Source organism: Leucopleurus acutus, assembly GCF_964270905.1.
Source record: "Leucopleurus acutus genome assembly, chromosome: 7".
Lineage (NCBI taxonomy): Eukaryota > Metazoa > Chordata > Mammalia > Artiodactyla > Delphinidae > Leucopleurus > Leucopleurus acutus.
Genome location: NC_139150.1, coordinates 56,906,007 through 56,929,947, shown reverse-complemented (window position 1 = coordinate 56,929,947; position 23,941 = coordinate 56,906,007). Strand labels below are relative to the sequence as shown.

General features: G+C 39.7%; 1 protein-coding gene across 3 annotated transcripts in view; it reads right to left on the bottom strand.

The window, feature by feature from the left end:
• Nucleotides 1-23,941, bottom strand: part of KDM4C (lysine demethylase 4C) — a 395,353-nt gene that overhangs the window by 299,446 nt on the left and 71,966 nt on the right. For all 3 annotated transcript variants that reach the window (XM_082842831.1, XM_082842830.1, XM_082842832.1), the window contains one exon: nt 20,348-20,541. In XM_082842831.1, the coding sequence (XP_082698957.1) occupies nt 20,348-20,541 (194 nt within the window). The remainder of the gene's footprint in view (nt 1-20,347; nt 20,542-23,941) is intronic.

Below are 23,941 nucleotides of genomic sequence, written 5' to 3'. Positions count from 1 at the left end.
ATTTTTTTAAAAAAAGGTCAAACTCCACTTAGATGAACTAAGCAGAGATTAGAGAACCAAACACAGAACTGTATCTCTTGGACACTAAACAGAAGAAAAATAAACTTAAATCACCTATTTCAATGTCCCAGCTCACCATTCCAACCACATTTTACACATTAGGGAACAAAGGCCCAAGGCCCGCAAACTGCTTGGACATGGGGCACCTGGCCACAGCATGGAGTTTAGAACCTCCCTTGTAACACTCACAGCACCCCAGCGATCCAGGGCTATTTTTGGTTGTATATTTTTTGTTTTGCAGTTGGTTAGTTTGGCCTTTGTTTTTAAGCAAAAAATTTTTTTTAAGTTTTTGTTTTTTTAAATTTATTTATTTTTGTCTGCGTTGGGTCTTCGTTGCTGCGTGCGGGCTTTCTCTAGTTGCGGCGAGCGGGGGCTACTCTTTGTTGCAATGTGCGGGCTTCTTATCACGGTGGCTTGTCTTGTTGCAGAGCACAGCTCTAGGCGCACGGGCTTTAGTAGTTGTGGCTCACAGACTCTAGAGCGCAGGCTCAGTAGTTGTGGCGCACGGGCTTAGCTGCTCTGCGGCATGTGGGATCTTCCCGGACCAGGGCTCGAACCCGTGTCCCCTGCATTAGCAGGCGGATACTTAACCACTGCGCCACCAAGGAAGTCCAAAAAAAAAAGTTTTCTTTAAAAATAAAAACCTTTTAAAATGCTTTTTACTGACAAGCAGGATAGAACATGAAATTATTGATAGTAACATTTATATCTCCACCAAACCTTTCTAAGAATACTGTACTTTTCAAATATATTTTAAATAAAAATTTACCAGCCATAAAAAAGGCAGCTTTGATTTATTTCACAATTTTGTGACTTTTAAAATCTTGATTATAGAAAAAAGAATTGTTGGGAATTCCCTGGTGGTCCAGTGGTTAGGACTCGGTGCTCTCACTGCCAGGGCCTGGGTTGGATCCCTGGTTGGGGAACTAAGATCTGCAAGCCATGTGGCATAGCCACAAACAAAAAAAGAAAGAAAGAATTGTTCACCCTTGGAAAACAGAAATTCTTCTTCAAGTATTACTCATTTCTAGTTCCTGGTGTTTTCAAAAGTTGCATACTTGATTTTATTTACTGTGAACTTACTAACAAATTTTAAAACAATAATCTCAAGTTAAATGATCATTTCATGTTTTAAATAAGAATATATTACTCTCCAGACCTACATTTGCTGTTTACTAGCTCAATATATATTAAGTACAAGTTACTTTTTTACTAAAATAACTTTTCTCATTTTACTTAACACCACACTTGGTTGCATTTAATGCCACTGATAACATATGCAGAACTTAATTGGATCCGTTGTAACTAGGCAATTCTCTAAAAGAAAATTCAACCATATATCCTGTTGCTTCAGGCACTGTTAATGAAATTATTCCAACTGAATTGGGAAGATAAAAATTTAGCATAACTAAATGACAATCACCCAACATGTATTTATACACTGGCCACTTCTCAACAATTTTTAATCCCTGGTTTACATTGCCAAATATACCCAGAAAAGGACACACACACACACATACACATGCATGCCCCAGACAAGCATAACATACATGCTAACACATGCACGTGTATACACACACAGGCATGCACTCATGTAAGGGTTGGACATGGAGATATTTATATATCCAGGTTCACTTTTTTTTTAAAATGGTATCAAAGTTAAAGTCCATTAACCTGAAATTCAACCATCTGCTCACAGAAAACATAAGTAAATATAAATTTACATATAAACATAAATATAAGGATAAAAAATACACTTGACATAGTCTTTCAATTGATCTTCACAACTCTATGACAAAAATCACATAGCCAACACATAGTAAACACATCTCTTAAAAGGGTTCTAGTAAAAATTCTCTGGAGGCTAATCATCAGAAATATTTTTTCCATACATTATACATGTATCAAAAATTCTTTAAATTAGACACATGACTTGTAAGGCACTGAGTGTGTCCCCTCCATGCAGTTTGACCATTACAGGTGGGCGCCCACCTTCTGTTGTACCCTTCCAAACTACCCTCCATGGTGTGCCAAAGTCATCTTTGCAAACTACACATCTGTTCATGACAAAACCCTGGGCCTTCAGTGGCTGACTTACCTGAAGGATAGAAGCTGAACTTTTTTTCAGGGCACACAGACCTGCTGCGATCCTGACACCTCTTCAGTTGCACCTACTGACCAATGTCCCAATCAAATCCTGCTCTTTGGTTTACCAGACCACTTGAATGCCCTTCCAGTGCCTTTGTTACTTTATACCACCACTACTTTCCATCCCCTATTTCTGGGATTTACACACCCTAACCATCCCTGTCCAGCCAACAAAACCTCCACTCCTTTTTCTCCACTCAGCTTGAGTCACCCCCAGGGAGAGCTCCACACTCCTCCTTTTGCTCTATCAACCACACAGAAGACAGGTTTCCACCATGGTACTCAGAATTTAATTTTTTTACCTTTCTGCCTCCCTCTCTCCTTTCAACCTCCCTAGGGGCAAGGACCAGTGTCTCTCCTAGAACAAAGCACCAGAAAAGCAGATGCTCAGAAACTATGTGCTGACTTTTGTGGCTCTCAAAATGATGAATCATGATCCTCACCCTCCAGGATGGAAGGTGTGGAAGGAGAGGAAGGATACAGCAAGAAGAAAAAAATCATGAAAGTGGGAAATTGGAAGAACAGGTAAGAAATTATATAAGCCAATACCTCACTTCCTAATTACAGGGTCAGCCTGGCATACTCAGGATCAACTCTACCAGTTTCAACTTCCTAATCCGTTCAAATACCTAATTCAATCAAATCTTTCTCCCAGGACTCTATACTTTTAGTATGGTCTCCCCATTTTGCCTTGCCTTCTCTTCATCTCTCCTGGATCTTACGCTGTGAAGCAGTGTGCTCAAGGTAGATGGGCAGGACTGGGGCACTTAATTTCCACTTAAATGGCATGGGGCAAAAATAAGGTCCTGATAAAACTGCCCTAAAAACTTAGCTCCTATGAACGTAGCAGCCAGCAAAGAAAAGTACCATCTAATTTCTTTATAAAAAGAAAAAAAACGGTAATAAATACCAGTCAACCAGAAAAAAAGTTCCACCTTCATAAGAATGTTAATATTTTTCATCTAAACAATTTAAAAAATCAATATAAGCAACTATCAGAATATAACTGAAACAGAATGCCCTGAACGAAAGCAATCATGGGGGGGATAAAAGCCCTTAAAAACCTGAATCACTCGTATGCTTTTAAGAAGTCTGAAATCCTGCTGCTTTAACATACAAGGTTTTATTAATTTCTGTCTTCTAGTAAATTCTACTACTTCATGGAAACATTAAGCAATTCTCAGCATTTATTTGGAAATAACAGCAGAAAAATACTGCCTACCTGCCCACCCATCTGACCGTTTCCCATCAGCATTTAGACATGCTTATCTCTTCTGCCTCAAAAAAATACCTTCTCTGGGCCCTTCATCCCGCTACCACCCATCTACTTTCTTTTCTTCCCTTTACGCACACCACCCACTTCCAGTACTTGCCTCATTTTATCCCATTCACCCTGGAGTCCAGCTCAATCTGGATCCTATTCCCATCATACTCAGTATGACTGCTTGGACAAAGGTTGCCACGTTGTTTAGTCTTTATCTACCTTGTCCTCTCTGGAATTTTCAACTTGCTCCTTAAACACTCACTTCTCTTGAGTTTGATGATTTAAGTCATTTCCAGTGCTATTCTACCTTCTGCTCTTGCCAAACCTACCTTCTGGCTGCCTAACGTTCCCCAGGGCACCATGCTTTAGTGCTTCCACATTCTTCCCCAAGGGAGCCACCTTCCCTCAAGCCTTCAAGATCACCCACATGTTGCTGAACCATATCTCCATCCCATGTGCGTCCCTCTGAGTTCTGCACTTCAAAAACCAGCCAGCTACTGAACAAATCCATTTAGCAGCCCTCAAACACAATCTGTCCAAAGCCTAATCCTCCAGCATCTTCACGACAGACCTGCTTCTTTTACAGAGTTCCTCATCTAACTGCCCAGAGAAATGGAATTTGTCTGTGGTTGTACTCCCCTATCTAATCAATCCCCAAGTTTTATGTGTTCCACCTGTTACTTATACAAGAGAAATCTCATGAACCTGTCTACATTTCTCTATCCTAACTACAACTGCCTTGGCCCATTCTGTCACACACATCATTACAGCAGCCTCTTAGCTAGTCTTCAGCCTTACCCTCTCTAGTCCATGTAGCCAATCAGTTCATGTCACTTCCTTCACTTGTTTAAAATCTATCTGAAGCAGGAACTGGTGGCTAAGTAGTGGCAAGCTAGAAGGTCTGTAGGCATAGGGGTTTATTACAGACAATTAGTGACCTCAGTCAGGGGAGTCCTAATTCTATGGCTCTGACCACCTCCTAGCCTTTTCTATGAAAGTATCCTATCACTTCAAAAGACTCACAACAAACAAGATCAAATTTGTGAATTCCCCCTTTAAGTTGGTTATCTCCCCCAGCTTCCCCATTGCAGTTCAGAACTCCATTTGCCCTCAGCATCCCATACTGGAACTATCAGAGTCACCCCTTCTTTAATTTGTCATCCTCTCTGCCCCCACTCCCAGTCACAAGTCCTATCCACTCTACACCCTCAAAACCTCATATCCACCTCCCTGCAGCAAAACCTCAATTCCAACCCTGATCTGCCCCAGCTAGACCATTACCATAACTAAACTCTATCTCCTTGGGCAGCTACAGACCTCATATCACTATCATAGGATAAAAACCTTTATTCCTTACTGCTTGGCTTTCAAGATGCCCCCCCCCCCCACACACACACACAGTTTAGCTGCAGCTACAAAGAGCAGCAGTCCACTCTCCACAGTTTGGACTATGAATTATTCTATCCCTCACAGGGGTTTTTTGACCTCACTCCTCACCACAAACAGCCCCTCCATTCTGCTTCAAATCCCATCTTCCCAAGCCTTGCCCAGATTCCACCTCCTCCTTGAGGCTTTCTCTGACCACTGGAAATCTCGGCAACCCAACCCCTTTTCGTCCTCCCAGAGCCCTTCCGTTATATTTCTCATGTAGTATTTATCATCTACTACATTCCATAGCTAGCTGCTGTGTGGTGTGCATAAATCACTTCTGTCTGGATAGGCACTGAGTTCTGTGAGGGAGAGAATGCCTACCACCACCCAGAAATTTTCACACAAATTATCCATTTTAACCTACCTTTTATAGTGAGTGTCTGCTTTATAGCCAAGCACTCTGTTCTGTGCCACCATTGCTCAGTTAGGCAGCTAATTCTTAATTCTTTGAGGATATAAATGTGTCTCACACTTCTTTGTGTCCTTTGAAAACCACCAAATAAGATACCTACCATTGTATACCCTCAAGTACACACTGGTGTGCTGAAATTACTCACTGTTCAATTAACCTTTAGGACAGTGTTTTTGTTTGAGATATAAGGAATATTGCAAACAGTTCTACTAACATTAAGAAACTATGAATCATTAATGAACTATGGACACACGAATTAGATATTTACAGGGTTGTGTTTTATTTAAAACCAGAGTCTTTTATAACTAAGGGGGAAAAAGATCGAATTGGAAGGCCAAGGAAAACAGAATAACCCCAAGTACATCTTTGGGTGGTTTTCTCATAGACCTAAAATGATGTTATCCTGGAGATTGTAATACAAATACTATCTTTAACTGAATAATATCAGATTGACATTTCGAACTGTCAGTAGGTAAAGCTGTATTTTTCAAAATGTACTAGATCCATTCCTCTGATTCAAGCTTTCTCTATGAACTGGTCTCTGCGCTTCTCATTTCAAGATATGCTCAGTCCATTAGTCTATCAGAAGTGTTTACCGGGGCTTCCCTGGTGGTGCATGGTTGAGAGTCCGCCTGCCGATGCAGGGGACATGGGTTCGTGCCCCAGTCCGGGAAGATCCCACATGCCGCGGAGCGGCTGGGCCCGTGAGCCATGGCCGCTGAGCCTGCGCGTCCGGAGCTTGTGCTCCACAACGGGAGAGGCCACAACAGTGAGAGGCCCAAGTACAGCAAAAAAAAAAAAAAAAAAAAAAAGAAGTGTTTACCAGCACTACTAAAGGGTAACTCCTATTTCTCAGATCATCCCTCAAGGGCTCCCTAATATCTTTTGGGAGACCTGGGGCTGTCATAATGTACTTAGAAACCAATGTCCTCAGCTGTCCCGCTCCCCCTACCTTTGTCACTGTGCTGTCTCACACAGGCAGCTGCAGAGGTCCCTGGCCACTGGCACCTCCCACCGGCCCACTCCCACCACACACCCCCGCCACCCTGTGACATCAAGGGCAGTCTTACCAAGCCCAGGGCCACAGAGGGGAGATCCCCTTCCAGGTCCAGGCCAGGCTCAGGTAGGTCAGTCCTGAAACAGCACTGCCCTCTACTCCGTTCCCCTAACGGAAGCTGTGTGTGAAGTGGCCCTTTCCTCCTCCGTATATTTCCTTTCCTTCTTGCTGTTTTACTCAGTCATTTCCCATGAAGATTCAGGCTCAAGTCCACAAGGATAGTTTTCTGACAAACAACAACTCTAAACTGACCCTCCCCTCTTTTACTGGCATAAGCACGTGTGCCTGACTTGCTTTCAATAGTTACTAAAGTGTTGAAGGCTGAGTGAAAAGAATATCTGACCAATAAACATGATTATATCGCTTATCACAGCTACCATTTATCGAGCACTTTTAAGACACCAAGCCTTGTGCTAAGATCCTTTGATAAAAGTTCTCCTACTAACACCTCCATTTTACTGATGAGGAAACTAAGACTTAGAGGGATTAATTTACTTGAGCAAGGTCGATGACAGAGCCGGAGCCCAACCCCAGATCTGACTCCAAAGCCCAAGACATGCTCTCCAGACCCATATTCCATTCCTGTTTTCTCATCAATCACAGGAAGATGCCAAGAAGAAGGAAGTGACAGGTGCTACCAAGCCCGTCCCTCCCAAGGACATATCCACACCCTTTACAATGATCACTGCAATCACTGTAGGGTGATCCAACTTTTAGGAGAAAAAGTTTTCTGTCTGCCTACAGGCCGAAGTTCCAGTATTCACACAGAATAGTTCTCCCAGCTATCTTTCTTACATTTACCCACTTTTAAAATTCACAGTTGGAAAAACAAAAAAAGTCACTAGCCTTTGAAACTAAAGTTATAGTACACACCAGGCAAATGATAATGACATTTTAAATATTGATAAAATGCAGATACAAAGAACAAAGTCATCAAACCACTACTCAAAACTTTTCTTTAGTTCTTGTTATAAAAAACTTCATGAATCAAAAAGTAAAGTGCCTAAATTATACTTCACAAAACTCAATATTTCTGAAGTAATTTACAATATACTTTTTAATCAAGGCATATTCCTGTGTCAAAAAGAAGGCTGAACAGCTACAGATTTTATATGTGTGGTTATATTACATTTTCACATTACTGATGATGTTAGCAAGTCTTACCATTCGTTCATTTATTAAAGTTTAAGCATTAATATTTTATATTATGAAGTCTCATTAGTTAACTGTGGAAAACAGAACACCGCTTGCTTCATTTTCAGTTCTTAAAAATAGATGAATGTGAGAAACAGAACATGTGACTGTAAGGGATGCTCTGGTAGGTGCCCAGCCTCTCCTTTTCTGGATGAGGCCCTCAGCACCTTCACCAAAGGGAGGATCCTTGCCCCACATCCCGCTCACCCAGGGTCTCATTCCCTCCCCCAGGATCATGCCCCCGGCGAGGGAGGGGATGGTGGCCCGTATGCAGTGAATTGTCCAAGCCTGAGTATTAAGGCCTGGCCCTCTTGCCTCCATTCGGGGCAATTCTGAAGGGCCCTGCCAGGTCCAGAGCTGCCTCTGAGATCTGCCCAGGGCTCGAAAGCAGTCAACTTTCCCTTCTGCCTAGTCCTGCCTTCCTCCCTCCCCAAGGCTGCTGCTTCCAGCACACAAATCTGAGTCTCAAAGTTGGCTTCCTGAGTGACACAGACTACAACAAACAATTACAAAGAACATATTTGTAAGGAGGTGTCTCTTAAACACCAGTCCTGAAAACAGAAGCTGGGCGTCTCTAACTATCACCCGGAAGACAAAGTGTTTGAATTGAGGCCCTACAGGGACATCATATAAAAAGCCCCTGAGGAAATGAATTCAGCCAGAGCTTGGCCTCACACTTATGCCACCTGTGGCCCATTTCCAGACAGAGCAATTAGATGGGGGGAAAAAATAAAAAGGGCTAGGGCTTCCCTGGTGGCTCAATGGTTGAGAGTCCACCTGTCAATGCAGGGGACACGGGTTCGTGCCCCGGTCTGGGAAGATCCCACATGCCGCGGAGCGGATAGGCCCGTGAGCCGTGGCAGCTGAGCCTGCGCGTTCGGAGCCTGTGCTCCGCAATGGGAGAGGCCACAACAGTGAGAGGCCCGCGTACCACACACACACACACACAAAAAAGTCTAGCAGCCACATCTGTAGACAATCATAACTAAGGCAACTGCAGCAAGAAAAAAGGTATTATAAATTATTAGTTGATATCACCCATAAACAACATAAAAGAAATCTTTACGTCTTAATACTGACCTCTCCAAAATACTCAACAGATAACATATTCAGTAGCATAGTGATTTTTCAAGTACTAGATGATCAAATGACTGATTTTCTGTTTTCCGTGGCACCCCCAGGGCCCCAGGGTTTCCTGAGGATACCTCAAGGAAGGAGTTGGTAAGGGAGAGGGTCCCACCAAACACATTTCAGCCAGGTCGGCTCTGCCTTTACTTTCAATTTTATATAAATTGCCCTTCTGAAGAAATTTTCAAATGGAAAGTTTGAGAACCTCTGTGCCAGGCCAGTGTTTTCCAAAGTGAGGACCCATCACAGAAAATTTTTTTCTGGTTTATGCATAAATATTCTGTGTAAGATTTGAATTCATGTAAGATTTAGATTCCAATAAAATTTTGCTAAGAACAAGTGTTCTGCTACTGCTAGAAAATAACGGGGAGGGTGGGGGTACTAAAAGCTATTTCTAAACTGTAAGTTTCATGAAGACCATTCTGTCCTATTCACCATGGTATCGCTAGCACTGAGCCCAGTACCTGACTGGTGGGTGGCTCAATAAATATTTAGTGAACAAACAGGAAAGAAACAAAACCAAAAGTCACCGAACACAGATGCAATGTTTTACAGGATCAAGCATTAATAAAACAGAAACAAACTGCTACTTCCAGAAGAATCAAAAATATAGTAACTTCAAAAATTGGTAATAAACAGAAACATGCCCATAAGAAGCTATTTGTCCATATCAAAAATTTTCAAATCCAATATTTTCCCAATGAAAAACAAACTTACCTTATACAGAAATCTTCGGAGGGCAGTATGCTTTCCAAGTGATCATTTATTCAAAGGATAATCGTACCATCCATGAATAAGATAAAGTAGCTTAAAGAGTTCCACTACAATTGGCTTACAGAGTTCTACCACAATTATCTCCAACAAAGTATTGAAGCATTTTCAAGGAGATTTCCTGTGATTGAAGTTTAATCTTCAAGGGAAAACTACCTACACAGCCACTGTACAGTTGGAAACCTCTTTGAAAATTGAGAGGCTTTCAAAAGTGCACGTTACACAAAGCAACCAAGCTACCCAAAGACAACTCAAGCAACGTGCAAAAAACAAACAAACAAAAAAGGTATACAGCCTTAAATTTAAAAAAAAGAAGTATTCACTTATATGTGGATTTCTTTTTAAAAAAAAGATACCAATTCACACAAAAAGAGATCAGACTTGTGGCTACCAGAGGCCAAAAGTGGGGAAACGCGGAACTGGAGGAACGTGGTCAAAAGGTACAAACCTCCAGTTATAAGATAAACAAGTACTAGGGATGCAATGAACAACATGATGACTATAGCCAACAATGCTGTATGATATATAGAAAAGAGAGGTAATCCTATGAGTTCTTATTACAAGAAGAATATTTTTCTTTTTTTCTTCATTTTCTTTTTATTGTCTATATGAGAAAATGAATATTAGCTGAAGCTACTGTGGCCATCATTTCAAAATTTATGTAAATCAAACCATCATGCTGTATCCTTTAAACTTACACAGTGCTGTATGCCAATTATTTCTCAATAAAATTGGGGGGGGCGGGGAGACAGTAAAGAGTCACATGTTTCTGCCAACACCTGACATTCCGTAAATGATGTTAATATTTACTCAGGTGGGCTGAGAGAGGTAACTTATAAGAGCGAAGACGGTGACGGCAACCCATCTAATTCAAGCCCTTGTTGATGTATAATGCCTTGCCAAAGAATATTCATTTTTCAAGGAAGATTGTTAAATGGGCTTTTTTTGATCTCTGGTCAGAAGATCATTTCAGAGATCATACAATTGGATGCTATGTCCTTTCAGAAATATATGTTATAAAATAACATTCCAGAAGCTTCGTGCACGAATCCTTAAATAAAGAAACCACGTATGGAGCCCCCACAAGTAATTAGTCATTTGGAGGAAGGGAAGAAGGGGTGGACACAACATTTGGCTATATTAAATTTGGAGTGTATTGTCTGTGGATTTCTCTTAGGCAAGCTATCAAATCTGTTATTATCGCTGACAAGCAAAATATAGTAGAGGGTCTAAAACTTTCTAACAGGTTTTTGTAACTTCTAAAAATTTCCTATACATCAGGTCAATTCTATACAAGGCATCACACAAGAGACATGACTATATTATTTCATAGGCTAATTTTGTAATATTTACCCACAAGAAACCAAGAAGAGTATTATAAAAAGATCAATAAAGACTGAAAGAAGCATGCCGCACCGCCCCCTGGGGGCCTGGTGGTTAGGATTCCGCACTTTCACTGCAGAGCTCCAGGTTCGATCCCTGGTCGGGGAACCATCCTGCATGCCGCACAGCATGGCCAAAATACAAAAAGTAAAAAAACAAAATTAAAAAAAAGCATGATGCTGTAGATATGTGATATACAAGTTAGCAGATCCCAAAAACAGAAGCAGAATTCTGCTTCAATAATTAAACAGGCCTATGAGCCTATGGTGGTGCCTGGCTCGACAAAGGTGCCGTGGTGCTGGCCCTCAAGAAGCAGAAAGTCTCCTTGTGGAGACAAGACCAAAACACACAAACCAATGAAAAAAAAGAGTTCTGAAAGAACAGGACATAAAAAAGTGGTAAAACTGACTATCAGAACAGGACATAATAAAGTGGTAAAACTATTAGATATTGTGACTATTTAAGTCACGAGAAAAGAGAGCAATTTTGATTCAAGTAGTCAGAAAAAAGCTTAACAAATTAGAGATTCTTTAGTTTCAAGCCCAGTGTAAAGATTTATTTTTGCCAATTGCCTCTACTTTGGGTAAAAGTTACTGATCAATTGCTAGAAATGCTTTTAATAAGTTAAACAAACATACATTTTAATAACTTTAATATTCTAAATATATATATTCATTCCATCTTAGGGAAATATCCCCACAGGACATCTTTTCAAATCTTACAGAAAATAAGTTAAGAGCCAGTTAAAGTAATTGAATCAGCCTTCCCAAAATTTTTAAGCAAATACTTGAACATTTATTTGGGATTTTCTTTGCCTTATATCTGTAGGAGACATCGAGTTTTATTCCCTTTGTGCAGCATAATTCAGGTAATAGCACTCTCCTTCTTAATGGGGAACCATCTCCTCCAAACACAAACGTGTAATTCTAACGGGGGCTGCCATTCTTCGTGCCTCTGCCCTCACTGCCACAGAGGCAGGCCTGTGACCCAAGCCAGGACAATCCTCATACCTTCCTACCCTTGGCCTCAGTGATTTAAACAAGAGATTGTCATAGAATCCAAGCCAGGAGATTCCATGGTTCCTCCCCAAATGGGGCAGCTTTCCTTTCTAGTGATACAGGGAGAAATATACGAGCCAGGGAGAAAAATGAAGGCAACATACAAAGAGAAGTGGGGCCCAGGATCCAACACACCCTGGCAACTTCCAAGGGTTCCAGACGTTTCTGACCATTCATGGCTATGTGAGCCAATTAAATTCTTCCTTTTGGCTAAGCTGATTCATAGTGAGTTTATAGTTCAAGGAGCCAAGACAATTTCAACAAAACATTCTCCATCCAGAGACATCCAATGCAGACATTATTTTTTAAATGGATTAAAAAATGTTCCAAATAACATGAGGAAATGCATGAAAATTAAAGTAAAAATTAGTGGACCCAAAATACTGGAAGAGCAAGGATTGTGTTATAGCCTTCAGAAGTTAGGCTGGTCCCCATCCTAGCAGTTCTTATCTGATAGGTTTGATAGACAAAGCACTCTTAGCTCTCAACAGGAACAGACTTTCTTTTCCCAAAACCTCATTTGAGGGGACTGAAAGTAAGTGTCTAATTGAAGAATCATCACCCATTCCCTAGAGGAAGACAAAATCCTCAAGGTAAAACTCGTTCTTTCTAAAATGTGGGGTTTTCTTTCTGATTTCAAGTAGATTTCCACGGGATATCTACAGAACAAATCTGAAGCAAACGAAGCTGGGCCAGTGGTCTCTCCCACTCTCAACTCCAATGGTTCCCCCATCCAAATAATTGCTATCAATTATAACAAGATTAGAATCTAGCCACATTTTATCCTTCTGAAAATCTCTTTTATGCCATAGTTTTGTCCCAAAGTATAAGAGGCTGGTTTCTCTTTTGGTTCTGCAGAAAATCTCATTAAAAGAAAGTTGATGGTATAAACAAGAAAGACAGGCACACTTTCTTCTTGCCTGTTCCTTCACCTTTACTCTTTCCTTTTCTCTTTAAATCTATGAGAAGAGTCAGACAAATAAAAGTTAAAAATCCCTGCTGCAAGACTCACTAAGCGCCAGTCTCAGAGTCCTTAGTTTACAGATGTGGCCAAAAAACACCTACTTGAAACATCTGTTGTCTGGATTACCTAAATGATTTCTTAAAATGATTAGCACAGTTCCTGGCACACATAAAAGATACACACTAAATGAAATGGAGTCACCAAAGGTAAAGAACATACTTCACCATCCTAGTCAAGACCTACACCTTGAAAAGTAAGCTGACAAAGAATGAACACATTTGGGGTCACAGAAGTAGCATTTATAAATCCATTTGTAAGCCTACCTGCAGAAGTGCAATCAAAAAAAAAAAGCTGCTTTCCTATATGCTCAAGTCAAAGAATAATTTTTATAAAACAAATATTAAGTAATAAATATTTTCTACAAAGTGCTATCTAAAAGGCAGTATTAAACAGTCTGAAAAGGAGGAAGAGAAATGTGGAGGAAGAAGATAAGTTAAGCAACATAATTTGTGAACTGCTATATCTGCCACAGTAATTAGCAAGGCTAACAGCACTAATGCTTGTTTTCCATGAACTACATAGTATATAAATTTGCATTAACCTTCTGATTTTTCCCTAAGAGTTACGGATTTGATTCAGCAATCTCTTTTCATTTAAAGGGTTTTCCGGGGTTCTTGTAGGTGGTGATGGTGGTGGCTTTAAGTGAAAGAGTAGCAACAAGGAAATAGGCATCCTGAAGGAATTTACAAGCCCCTGCTATGCTTATCAGGGGTATCAAAAGTACTTAATTAATATAAGTTTAGATTGCCTGTATGAGAACCCGCAGTCGCCAATCAGTTAGTGAAAAGGCATTACAACTCAACACTTCAGGGAAATGAGTGAGATTTATTTTCAAAATCACAAACACTAGACCTCACTGACTTTCCTTAAAAAACTCAGTGCTGAGCAGGGGTCTTCGGGACTCACTGTTTGGACTGTAGGTATGTGTGTGTGCACCAGTGTGGTTGTGTTTATCTCCACGTCAGGCTCAGGTCTAACTAAAATATTATCCACCTGATCATGGATATGATCAGATAATCATGGATATGATATCATATCATGGATATAATATTGCTTCCTGTTATCTCTGCACTCTCTTCCTACAGACACACCTAGCAGCTGAGTACAAAATTAATACCATATTTCTGGGGTATAGTTCCAATTTTTTAAACCTTTTAAAATAATATTATCTCAAAATATATACATAGATATGCCTAGAAGTGATCAAAATAACTTATGCAATTAATTTTATTAATATTTCAATTAAAAAATATTTATAAAAGTCTATTTTTCTTTGTTTTATTTTTATTTTATACTGGAGTATAGTTGATTTACAATGCTGTGCCAGTTTCGGGGGCACAGCAAAGTGATTCAGCCATACATATACATATATCTCTTCTTTTTCAGATTCTTCTCCCATATAGGTTATTACAGAACATTGAGTAGAGTTCCCTATGCTACACAGTAGGTATTTTGCTTATTGAGAGGTCAAATTTCTCTAGGAAGAATAATTAAAACCAGAAGCAAACCATTGTTAATTCCAAGAGTATTTTTTCTATACAAACCATCAGAAGGATACAGCTTTTACCATTATTCAATTAGTCTTAACATTTCCAATTAGAATACATTAATGAGTCTAAACTTACTAAACAGATATGTCAACAACAGGAGTTAGTACTGTATGTTGTTAATTCAACGTATCATTAAATAGTATCGAGCTGTCCAATCGCTAAAGTAACATTCCGCTCTGGGTGTTTAAAGGAAAAAACCTCAATGAGGAATTCCTTCAGTAAGACCATTCATTGAACAAATACTTATTGAGTACCCACTATGTGCCAAGCTCATGCCAGATACCATTGCAGGCACTGGAGACACGCTAGTGAGTCAGACAGTGAGGGACACCCATTCTGGGAGCTCACACTGTAATGAAGAAGATGTACAACACACAAGCTCAGGTCAACTCGATGACATATAATTCATTTGTTCTTTTAAAAAGACAGCCCTGAATTCTAAAAGTCAGCAATAATCAAATATTTATTTATAAGTAAAGAGCTCCTTCTCTACCTCAGGAAGAAAGGAAAAGGAAAACAGCAAGAAGGGGTAGGGGAGATGGGAGAGAGTGAATGAATGGGGGGCGGGGGGGAGAAAAGAAGGGACCAGCTGAGACAGACACCCAATGCGAGAATCCGCTCTCGGGCTTGAACCCCTGCTTCTAGCTTATCACAATTATACACACTGCCAAATATTCTTTTGCTTAAATTAGGTTTCCGTCATTTAGAACAAAGAATCCTTATTAATACAGAATCTATAAGGTCTTATACATAAGACATGCAATATATATTTGTTAAGTAAACGTATGAAATGTTAACATCCATTGAGCACTTACGACAATGCCAGGAGCTGTGGTATACGCTTTGTATTTTATTTAATCCACACAACTACCTTACAATGTGGGCATCAAACCATGTGAGTATTTTAGGAGAGAAAATGGAGGCATGGGGGTTATGTAATAATTGTCCTGGGTGATATACTAAGTAAAAAAGCAATGCCAGAACTCAAAACATAAGACTCTGGTGCAAAAACCTGTGCTCTTAAATACTACACAGCACTAAACAAATTGATCTAAAGAAAAAGCATGGAACTAAGTTTATATTATACTGAATAATCTGACATTTTCTTATTGCTACATTTAACAAAACCGCACAGCTTACTGAATAAAATTTAGCCAAGTCCAAAATGCTGCGGCCCATCCTTAATTTTTCTAAAAAACATCCAGGAGAAACTTCTTTCCTGATTTTAGACCTTTCATAGCTTAAGACATGTCCTCTTAAACCTTACCTTTCTCATTCTCTACAGAGTACTAAATCTGAAAGTAACTTATTCATTATGTTTGAACATGATCTCAGAAAGAAAGATTCAAGGCACCATCTAAATTCTATTTCCTCAACAATTAACCACTACCACATGATGCTTGGGAAAGAAAATTATATTTTGCTTATCCTTGAAACTCCCATTCTATCATATACAGAAATACATCATGCCAAGTTCAGGCTTTAAGTAATTACTGTGACCAAAAAATTATTTAGTTTTATAATGTTATTAAGACAATAGTAATTATGAATATTTGTATAGTTCTTTACACTTTACAAAACACTTGTATACACAGTATATCCCTGGACCCTCCTAGAAATCCTATTAAGTAGATAGAGAATAAATCATGCCTCCATTTGGCAGTTAAAGAAATTCATGATGAAAGGAGTACAGTGATTTGCCCTAAGTGATTTGCCCTAAGTCATTCAGCTGGTAAGTGACTGGGATTTTAAAACAGGTCTTCTGGCTCCAAAGTCAACATTAATTCCCAGAAAATAAATATGTTACCACTGACTGCCAAAGCAGTTTTCTATCTGCCTACTTCAAGCTTTCTTTTTTCCTTAAACCTTCATGCCAGAAATGTTTAAATAAATCATTAGCTCCTCTAAAGTCTCTTCAGTACGAACCCGTGTGCATGAACACTTAACTCAGCAAAATCTGCTACATGTTGTGCACAGAAAAGCATGTTTCACGGCTTCTACCTGGAGCCAGGCCTACCAGCAGCTACTCAGAAATCTCTGGAAACTTGGTGCTCTTAACAGTTACATTTGAGACAAGAGTCTTTATAGAACATTTTATATATTTTCTTGTCTGCCCTTGAAAAGACTGATCCAAAACAATTTAAAACTCCCTTGATTCAAAATGAGAATTACTCACAGAGCATCAATCCTATAGTCAGGCCCTGTGTTAAGTGCTGATGATTCAAAGGCAAACACAGCCCTGAACTTCAAAGCAGGCACAGGAAAGGGCCAGCAGGGGTGGTCACAACCCCTTGAAAGGTGCAAAGGCAGATGTCTAAGGTGGGGCAACGCATGGTCCAGGAAGCCTTCAGGCAAAAATCTATGGAATACTCGGGCAGAGGACAGTAGTGCAGTCATGGAAGTAAGGAGAGAATCGTAGGCAGTCTCTGCAATAATCGTACCCAGAACTTGGTGCCTGAGAGAACTGAAGAATAGAAGGAAGTTGAAATTAAATGCCAGTCTATAAGACCAGAGAGGAGGAAGACACACTGCCAGGGCCAGACATGTTAAGCATGAGAGAGGGCACCCCTGGAGAAGAGTAAAGGTAACTCAACAAGGAGAGGACACCAGGGACTTCCCTGGCAGTCCAGGGGTTAGGACTCCACGCTTCCATGGCAGGGAGCACAGGTTCGAGGAACTAAGATTCTGCAAGCCTTGGGGAGCGGCAAAAAAACAAACAAACGAACAAGGAGAGGGCACCAGAAAAGGAAACCAGTGCAGGCATGTGCGCACACGCACGCAGAACATTACATCACCTTGTCATCCTCTCATTTTGTAGATTAGGTAAAAATATTCCAATAGTTCTGATCACACATTACAGAATTAGAGCACTGGAGAGCATCCTGATGAGTCTTGTCATTTTGTGAGTGAGGAAACTGGTCACAGAAGTACGGTTCTTTGCCCAAAGCCACACACATCGGTAGCCGAGTAAGGACGAGAGCCCTGATCGCTGCTCCCTTGAGTCTGAGTCTGCCACACACGTTTCAGTGTTCACATGAATTTGTATTGCTTCTACCACCTTTCAAACCTTACTTCAAATATATTATGATGACGACTGAAGTGAATTTTAATGATAATAAAGTTTACCTCAAAATTATTTATGTTGCGCTAATATAATCGTTCCTTAGAGTCATTTATATCACTCTTTTCCTACACTAGTCATCCTAGTAAATGGAATGTAGATTAACTGTCATAATTCACTGCTATGTTTTATTTTTTTATCATTATAAATAATGGCCAAGGTTAAAGATAATAGTGATACTATAAATCTACTCTTAATGCATATAATGGAGTCTATATGCTTAAAAACTAATAGAGTAACTAAATACAGAAAATATAAATACATTCCAGAGAGAAAGAAATACTTTGGAATCCAGCGTACTCATTCTCACTCATAAACAGTGGTGCTCTCTCCCAAAGACACAAGACTCTATAATCAGTCTTATCCCAGACAATATTCTCCTCTAACCAATCTTTAGGTCACGACAATCCTTGTCCCGGGTGGTGGTGGGGGGGATCACCTTTCTTAATAAGAAAGCAGAGACTTCATGTCAACTCCTCTAATACTAAAACCTCAAATTAATGTCCTAGGCATTGTCATGAATTTCTCCAAACCTACAGGAAACTTTTGCCACTAACTTTTCAGATTTTTTTTTTTTTGATTTTTTTTTTTTTTTTGGCTGCACCACACGTCTTGCAGGATCTTAGTTCCCTGACCAGGGATCCAACCCATGCCCCCTAGAGTGGAAGCACGGAGTCCTAAACACCGGACTCCTGAGGAATTCCCTAACTTTTCATATTTCTTAAGGGAAGTATAGTATATAGTTGCCTATATACTAGATTTCACCAAGATGTTGAATCTACCAATTTCACATAATTTTATCCACAACAAAACAGAGGATCAGAAAGATCATGGGGATAACTATGCAGCTAAAAAACTACCCAGGAGCCTACACATTGTTTAAAATATGTCTCTGAGTCTCTCAAAGCCAAGTCCCAAAAGTACTAAAGGATGACATTCCAACAGACGCTACAGTGGGTGCTGAAGAAATATGACAGACTCACAGGTTCTAAAGTTTGTGCTCACAGCTGGTCCTCGACAAACACCTTGTAAGGAATTATTTCTTTACCCCATTCTGTCACCAAAGCCTCTCTAGGTCCTAGACCACCTATTAAAAATGTTTACATTTTATTTATTCCATTAAGAGAGCAGAATGCTTAGAATTTCTCAAACAAAATGTGTAAGTAAAACACTGTTAAAAATAAGTTACACAGCTTCTCACTAACTTTTTTCAGATCCTAAAACTCCACAGCAAACCAGAAAATACCTGGATTTCTCTTCTATGTCCTAAGAGCTTTGCCCTTGCTCCTAAAGCTTTCCTGCTGATTAAATGTCATTTTTGATCATTATGAACTTTTGCTATATTTGAATTTGCTGGGGAAAGCTTACAACTTCACACTTTGCCAAATGACAAAACCTCAAGGGCAACTAATGGCAAGATGGGGATAGAAATTATACACTGTACTCAACACCTGATCAGCAGGAGAACTTGAAAAGAGGCCATTATCTTTAAACTGGAGGCAAGAAATCTACCGGGCTAACACAAGCACCTGAAGAGCATCCCATCCTGTCCCAGCAGAATACCAGCAGAAACATTGTATTCCCTGGCTTGTCAAGTAGATACTTCATAAGCTTCTGTCTCTGAATTATTCTGCATGTATGTGTACTTTACAAAATACAACTGATATTGAAACTCTCTTAAGACTAAAACCCACAAAAACAAGTTCAAACGTGAAACTGGCTGACCACAAAGGACTCCGGGGTGATTGACAGACTAATAATTACAAATGTGTAATTATTTGATGCATTACATATGATGCATTCTACAGAGCAATAAATCTTAAAATCGTTGCTCAGAAAGATGAGGAAAGAGGCTCACAAACACAGGAAATTCCAAGTTAAGAACACATATTCACATTAACTTATTCTTTTCCCCACATCCATCATACAAAGAGCAATAAAAGGCCTCCTGATTCATCCCTCCTCTCCCTCTAGCCACCACATACCAAATGGAACTTGTCATTTATTCAGAGGGGACTAGACCAGAAAATCATTAGGATTACTTGATACTCTACATCCAGGAAGTCGATTTTCACTCCTAACTGCTGCCCGCATACTTTCCAGCAAATCTCAGAGAAGTAAAGATGCCAAACAAATTCTTTTTTTTTTTTAATTTATTTATTGTATTTATTATTTATTTTTGGCTGCATTGGGTCTTCATTGCTGCACACGGGCTTTCTCTAGTTGCGGTGAGCAGGGGCTACTCTTCCTTGCAGTGCATGGGCTTCAGTAGTTGTGGCTCGCAGGCTCCAGAGCACAGGCTCAGTAGTTGTGGCTCGTGGGCTCTAGAACGCAGGCTCAGTAGTTGTGACACACGGGCTTAGTTGCTCCGTGGCATGGGGGATCTTCCCGGACCAGGGCTCGAACCCGTGTCCCCTGCACTGGCAGGCGGATTCTTAACCACTGCGCCACCAGGGAAGTCCCAAACAAATTCTTTGAGACTAAATACCTATCAATCCATGGCCCACAAAAGGGGTCTACAGGCAATTTTAGATATACAAGTCACCATTAGCTTTATGGTTTTGAGCAAAACCCTAGGCAGAGTGGAAGACTCTGTAATAATTAATTGTTACAGTCAAAAAAAACTTTCTTACAGATCATATAAATCTGAATCCACCAGATAAAGGGAAAAAATTCATCTTCAATGGGTTCATATTGCCCAAATTTCAAAACTCCAAAGCAAACGAATATTAAACATGTAACTTACCAAGACTTGGGCTCTCCAAAGTGGAGATAATTAATGCTGTAGAGGTCCATATCCTCGGTGTGCCACGCAAATGTGGTTTTCCACATGCCAAAATAGAGATAAGGAGTATTTACACCCTCAATAGAAATACCGCACTCTTCCTCAACCACATCCAAGACTGTGTTTAGGTGAGCTATGTTCCATTCATCCACACCCTAGAATCAGAGGAGAGAGGGAAAAAAAAAGCAAACATTAATAAACTCATAAAGATAACACTTACTGCTCAAAACATCATCTGCCAAAATTATTACACTGTGTATTTTAATTCACTTAGAAATAAAAAATAAAGCAACAATTATCCAAGGCATGCACGTGCGCACGCACACACACACACACACACACACACATATATTTATACAGATCCATGATTAATCATCCAAGATTACTACCAACGTAATGTGGCTCTATATAAACATTAGTATAAAATTGTACCAAACGACAGAGAATTAAGGCCCCACTCCCCATTTGCTGTTAGTAAGAAGAATCATTGATTCAAAGCATATGATCTGGAGCATGCTTCCCATCATTGGCACACCATTTAGTTTTGGGGGTTTCCTGGTTTTTAGCTTGCTTGTTTATTTGTACATTACTTAAGAAGTCATATTAACATCAGACATCATCTCAAGATACCACTAACAAAATATATCTTCTGTCATCCCTCTCTCATCCCCACCCATTTCAGTTTTGGCATGTGATACATCATTTCCTGAAAATTCAACTCTAATTATTGGGAAAATTCTTAGCACTATTCTAAGCCACAGATCATTATGCTTTTACTGCTTCTTCAACTAAATATTAGCCTCTTATGTTGATGGGAAATTTTAAACAAAGAATAACTGCTAAAAATACTTATCCAAACTCTGGCAAAATTTCTGGAATAGTGTAGTTTTATAACAGTAACCCAACATGACTGGTGATAGAAAAAGACAGAAAAGTTTGAGTCACTGATGTAAAAGTTAAAGTGGCAGGAAAAGATTCCAGTTTTATTAAAACTCACCAATCTCTTATTAATTCAGTGTAATTCACAGCTGCTTACCATTTTTACCAACTATGTATTTTTCCCATATACTTTTCTAATAATCAAATTCTAAATATCAGAGATTAGGTCCATTTTTATGCAATCATGAGTAAATGGCAATGTCTTTAAAACTAGTTCAACCTCTTCATGGTGCTATTAAAGAGGGACATTAAATTTATTTATGTATACCCAAAAGGCCTTCTCCAATAACTATGCCAACGGCCTCCCAGACAACCATGTCTAATAGTTCCCTTAGGCACTAAAAACTTTCAGGGCTGTTCTGTTTTCATTCTGGTCTTTAGATGACAATATAATCAGTGTCGTGATCTTACTTCCTTGAGCTTTTGGGTCAGGAAAATTGTTGATGGGGCAGTTAATGAAGTTCTGCCTCAGGTAATATAATTGAAAGTGCCAGGGGAAATAATTTAATTCCCAAATTCCCCAAGGTAGCCACTCTATCTACAACTTAAACCCCACAGTAGGAAGTTTGCTACTTGGAAATTGTTCAAAGTAAGTATCCTTTTAGAGAAGATCCTAGGTTCCAACTTACAAGACCTCATAAAAGTTCAATCAAATCATGTAAAATATTTTATCTCACTCTATTTATAGTGATACAATCTCTTAACTCTAGTCCAATCAGACTTCAGTCCAATCACTCTAATAATACAGTCCTATTTAAAAGTCATTTCTGAGGCAATGAATAGGAAGTAATAAATGAGTACCATATTATAGGAATCATTTTTAAACTGAATGAGCTTGCAAATTTAGGAACAAACCATCCCTCTGAAATTCCTGCATTTGGAGAAGTCTTATCTTTGTTTCTGACTGATACTATCTTTCAGAAATAACTGAGGCTGAATCCCTTGACATGCCTAGACCTGTGGGTCTAAAGGGATGAGGGAAGAGAAGAATGAGTGATGGCAAAAAGACCCAGATTATGGCTCCGGCTCTGCCACTGCCCAGGGCAAAAATCACCAAGATTTTCTGAGCTTCTAGTCTTTCTTCGTGAAAGCCTGAGGGCTACAGTACCCTCCCAGAGCTGTTCAGAGTACTGAATAGGCTGAAGGACATAAAACCTTTGGAAAAATAAAATTTACTATGGCTTAGAACTGATTAAATAAACGTCTCCACTATTCTCTAGTAAATCTTACTGGAAAGCCTCTACCAAAACAAAAGCCAAAGACATGGTAAGTGATAATAAAGTCCTATGAAACTTACTATTGAAATTCTCCCCATTAATGCGCAAATCATATGTCTGCAGCAGTTTCTTTTGGGCAAGGCCAAGATTGCCATGATGTTTAAGCTTAATTTCTTTTGCTAAAATAAAAAGTCATATAATTTTAATAAAAGAGGTTATTAAAATATTAAGAATAACTGGTATAACAGAGGCTGAGAATAAATCTTACTATTTCCAAATTCCTTCTCCAGTTTCTGCTCTCTACTATTGATTGAACTGGCTAGCTGCCTCCAAGGACAGGTTCTACTCAAACTCTGAAGAGCACCAGGCCTCCTTCAGAGATTCAGACAAGGAGTACACCTCATTTGTCATTTAGGAGAAGTGTGACACCACAGTCTACCTCACTACTCTACACATACATATACACTACATCTATTCAAGACAATTCTGTAACACAGGTAACATTATACCCAAATGAACAAATGGAAAAAAACCCAGTGCTCCTAGAATAGTGGGAGGCAAAGATAAACCTAAATCCACCTGACTCTAGGCTTTCACTTATAAACTCTACGCTTCCAGTTCTGACCATGTTAAATACAGCATATCATCCTTTTCTCTCAGCATCAATTATCAACAAAGATCCAAGGAACTAAAATTTAGGACAGGCAAACATATAAAACTGCTACATTCTTCCCACCCAGGCATACAGCCGCCCTACACAAACACTGGCAAAGCCTATAAGAAAAGCTGCTTCACTTGGGAGTTGGTGATAGAATTTAGTGTAAAAGTAGCCTCCAGAAAGACCCCAGCTACAAACAAGCCCCACAATGACAGGTCGAAATTTGCCAAACCGTTCAAAGCTTAAAGCTGTCAAGTCTCTGCAGAAAAGTCTGCACACCAGCCCAAGTTCATAGACAAATGCCTCTTCCCAGATCCCATCCCCTCATATAAAGCTCTTCTACACAATGTCCAGCAGTTGCTTATCTGCAATATCTGGAACTCACCTGACCTCCACTGGGCAGACGTTTCCTCCCTGGTCCCACCCCTCCCTTCATCCCAATAACCCAGTGCATTCTAAACCTGCCCTGCCCTGTTTGTCTATTTACCCTGTATCTGCCTGGTTTTCTGAAATAACTCACCATTGGACCATAATTTGTACACATATGTGTAAAAGAGAAGTTTATCTAGGATCTTTCCTTTCAATCTCTGTATCATCAGCCTATCAAGAATCAGATGGCAATTTGAAAGAACTCCTAAATTTTCATTACCATAGGCACTCAGGAGCTGCTTGAAGACCAGGCTTTGGACTTCGGACTTCACAGAGGAAGTAAGCACCCCCAAACTGGCATCAGCATGAACG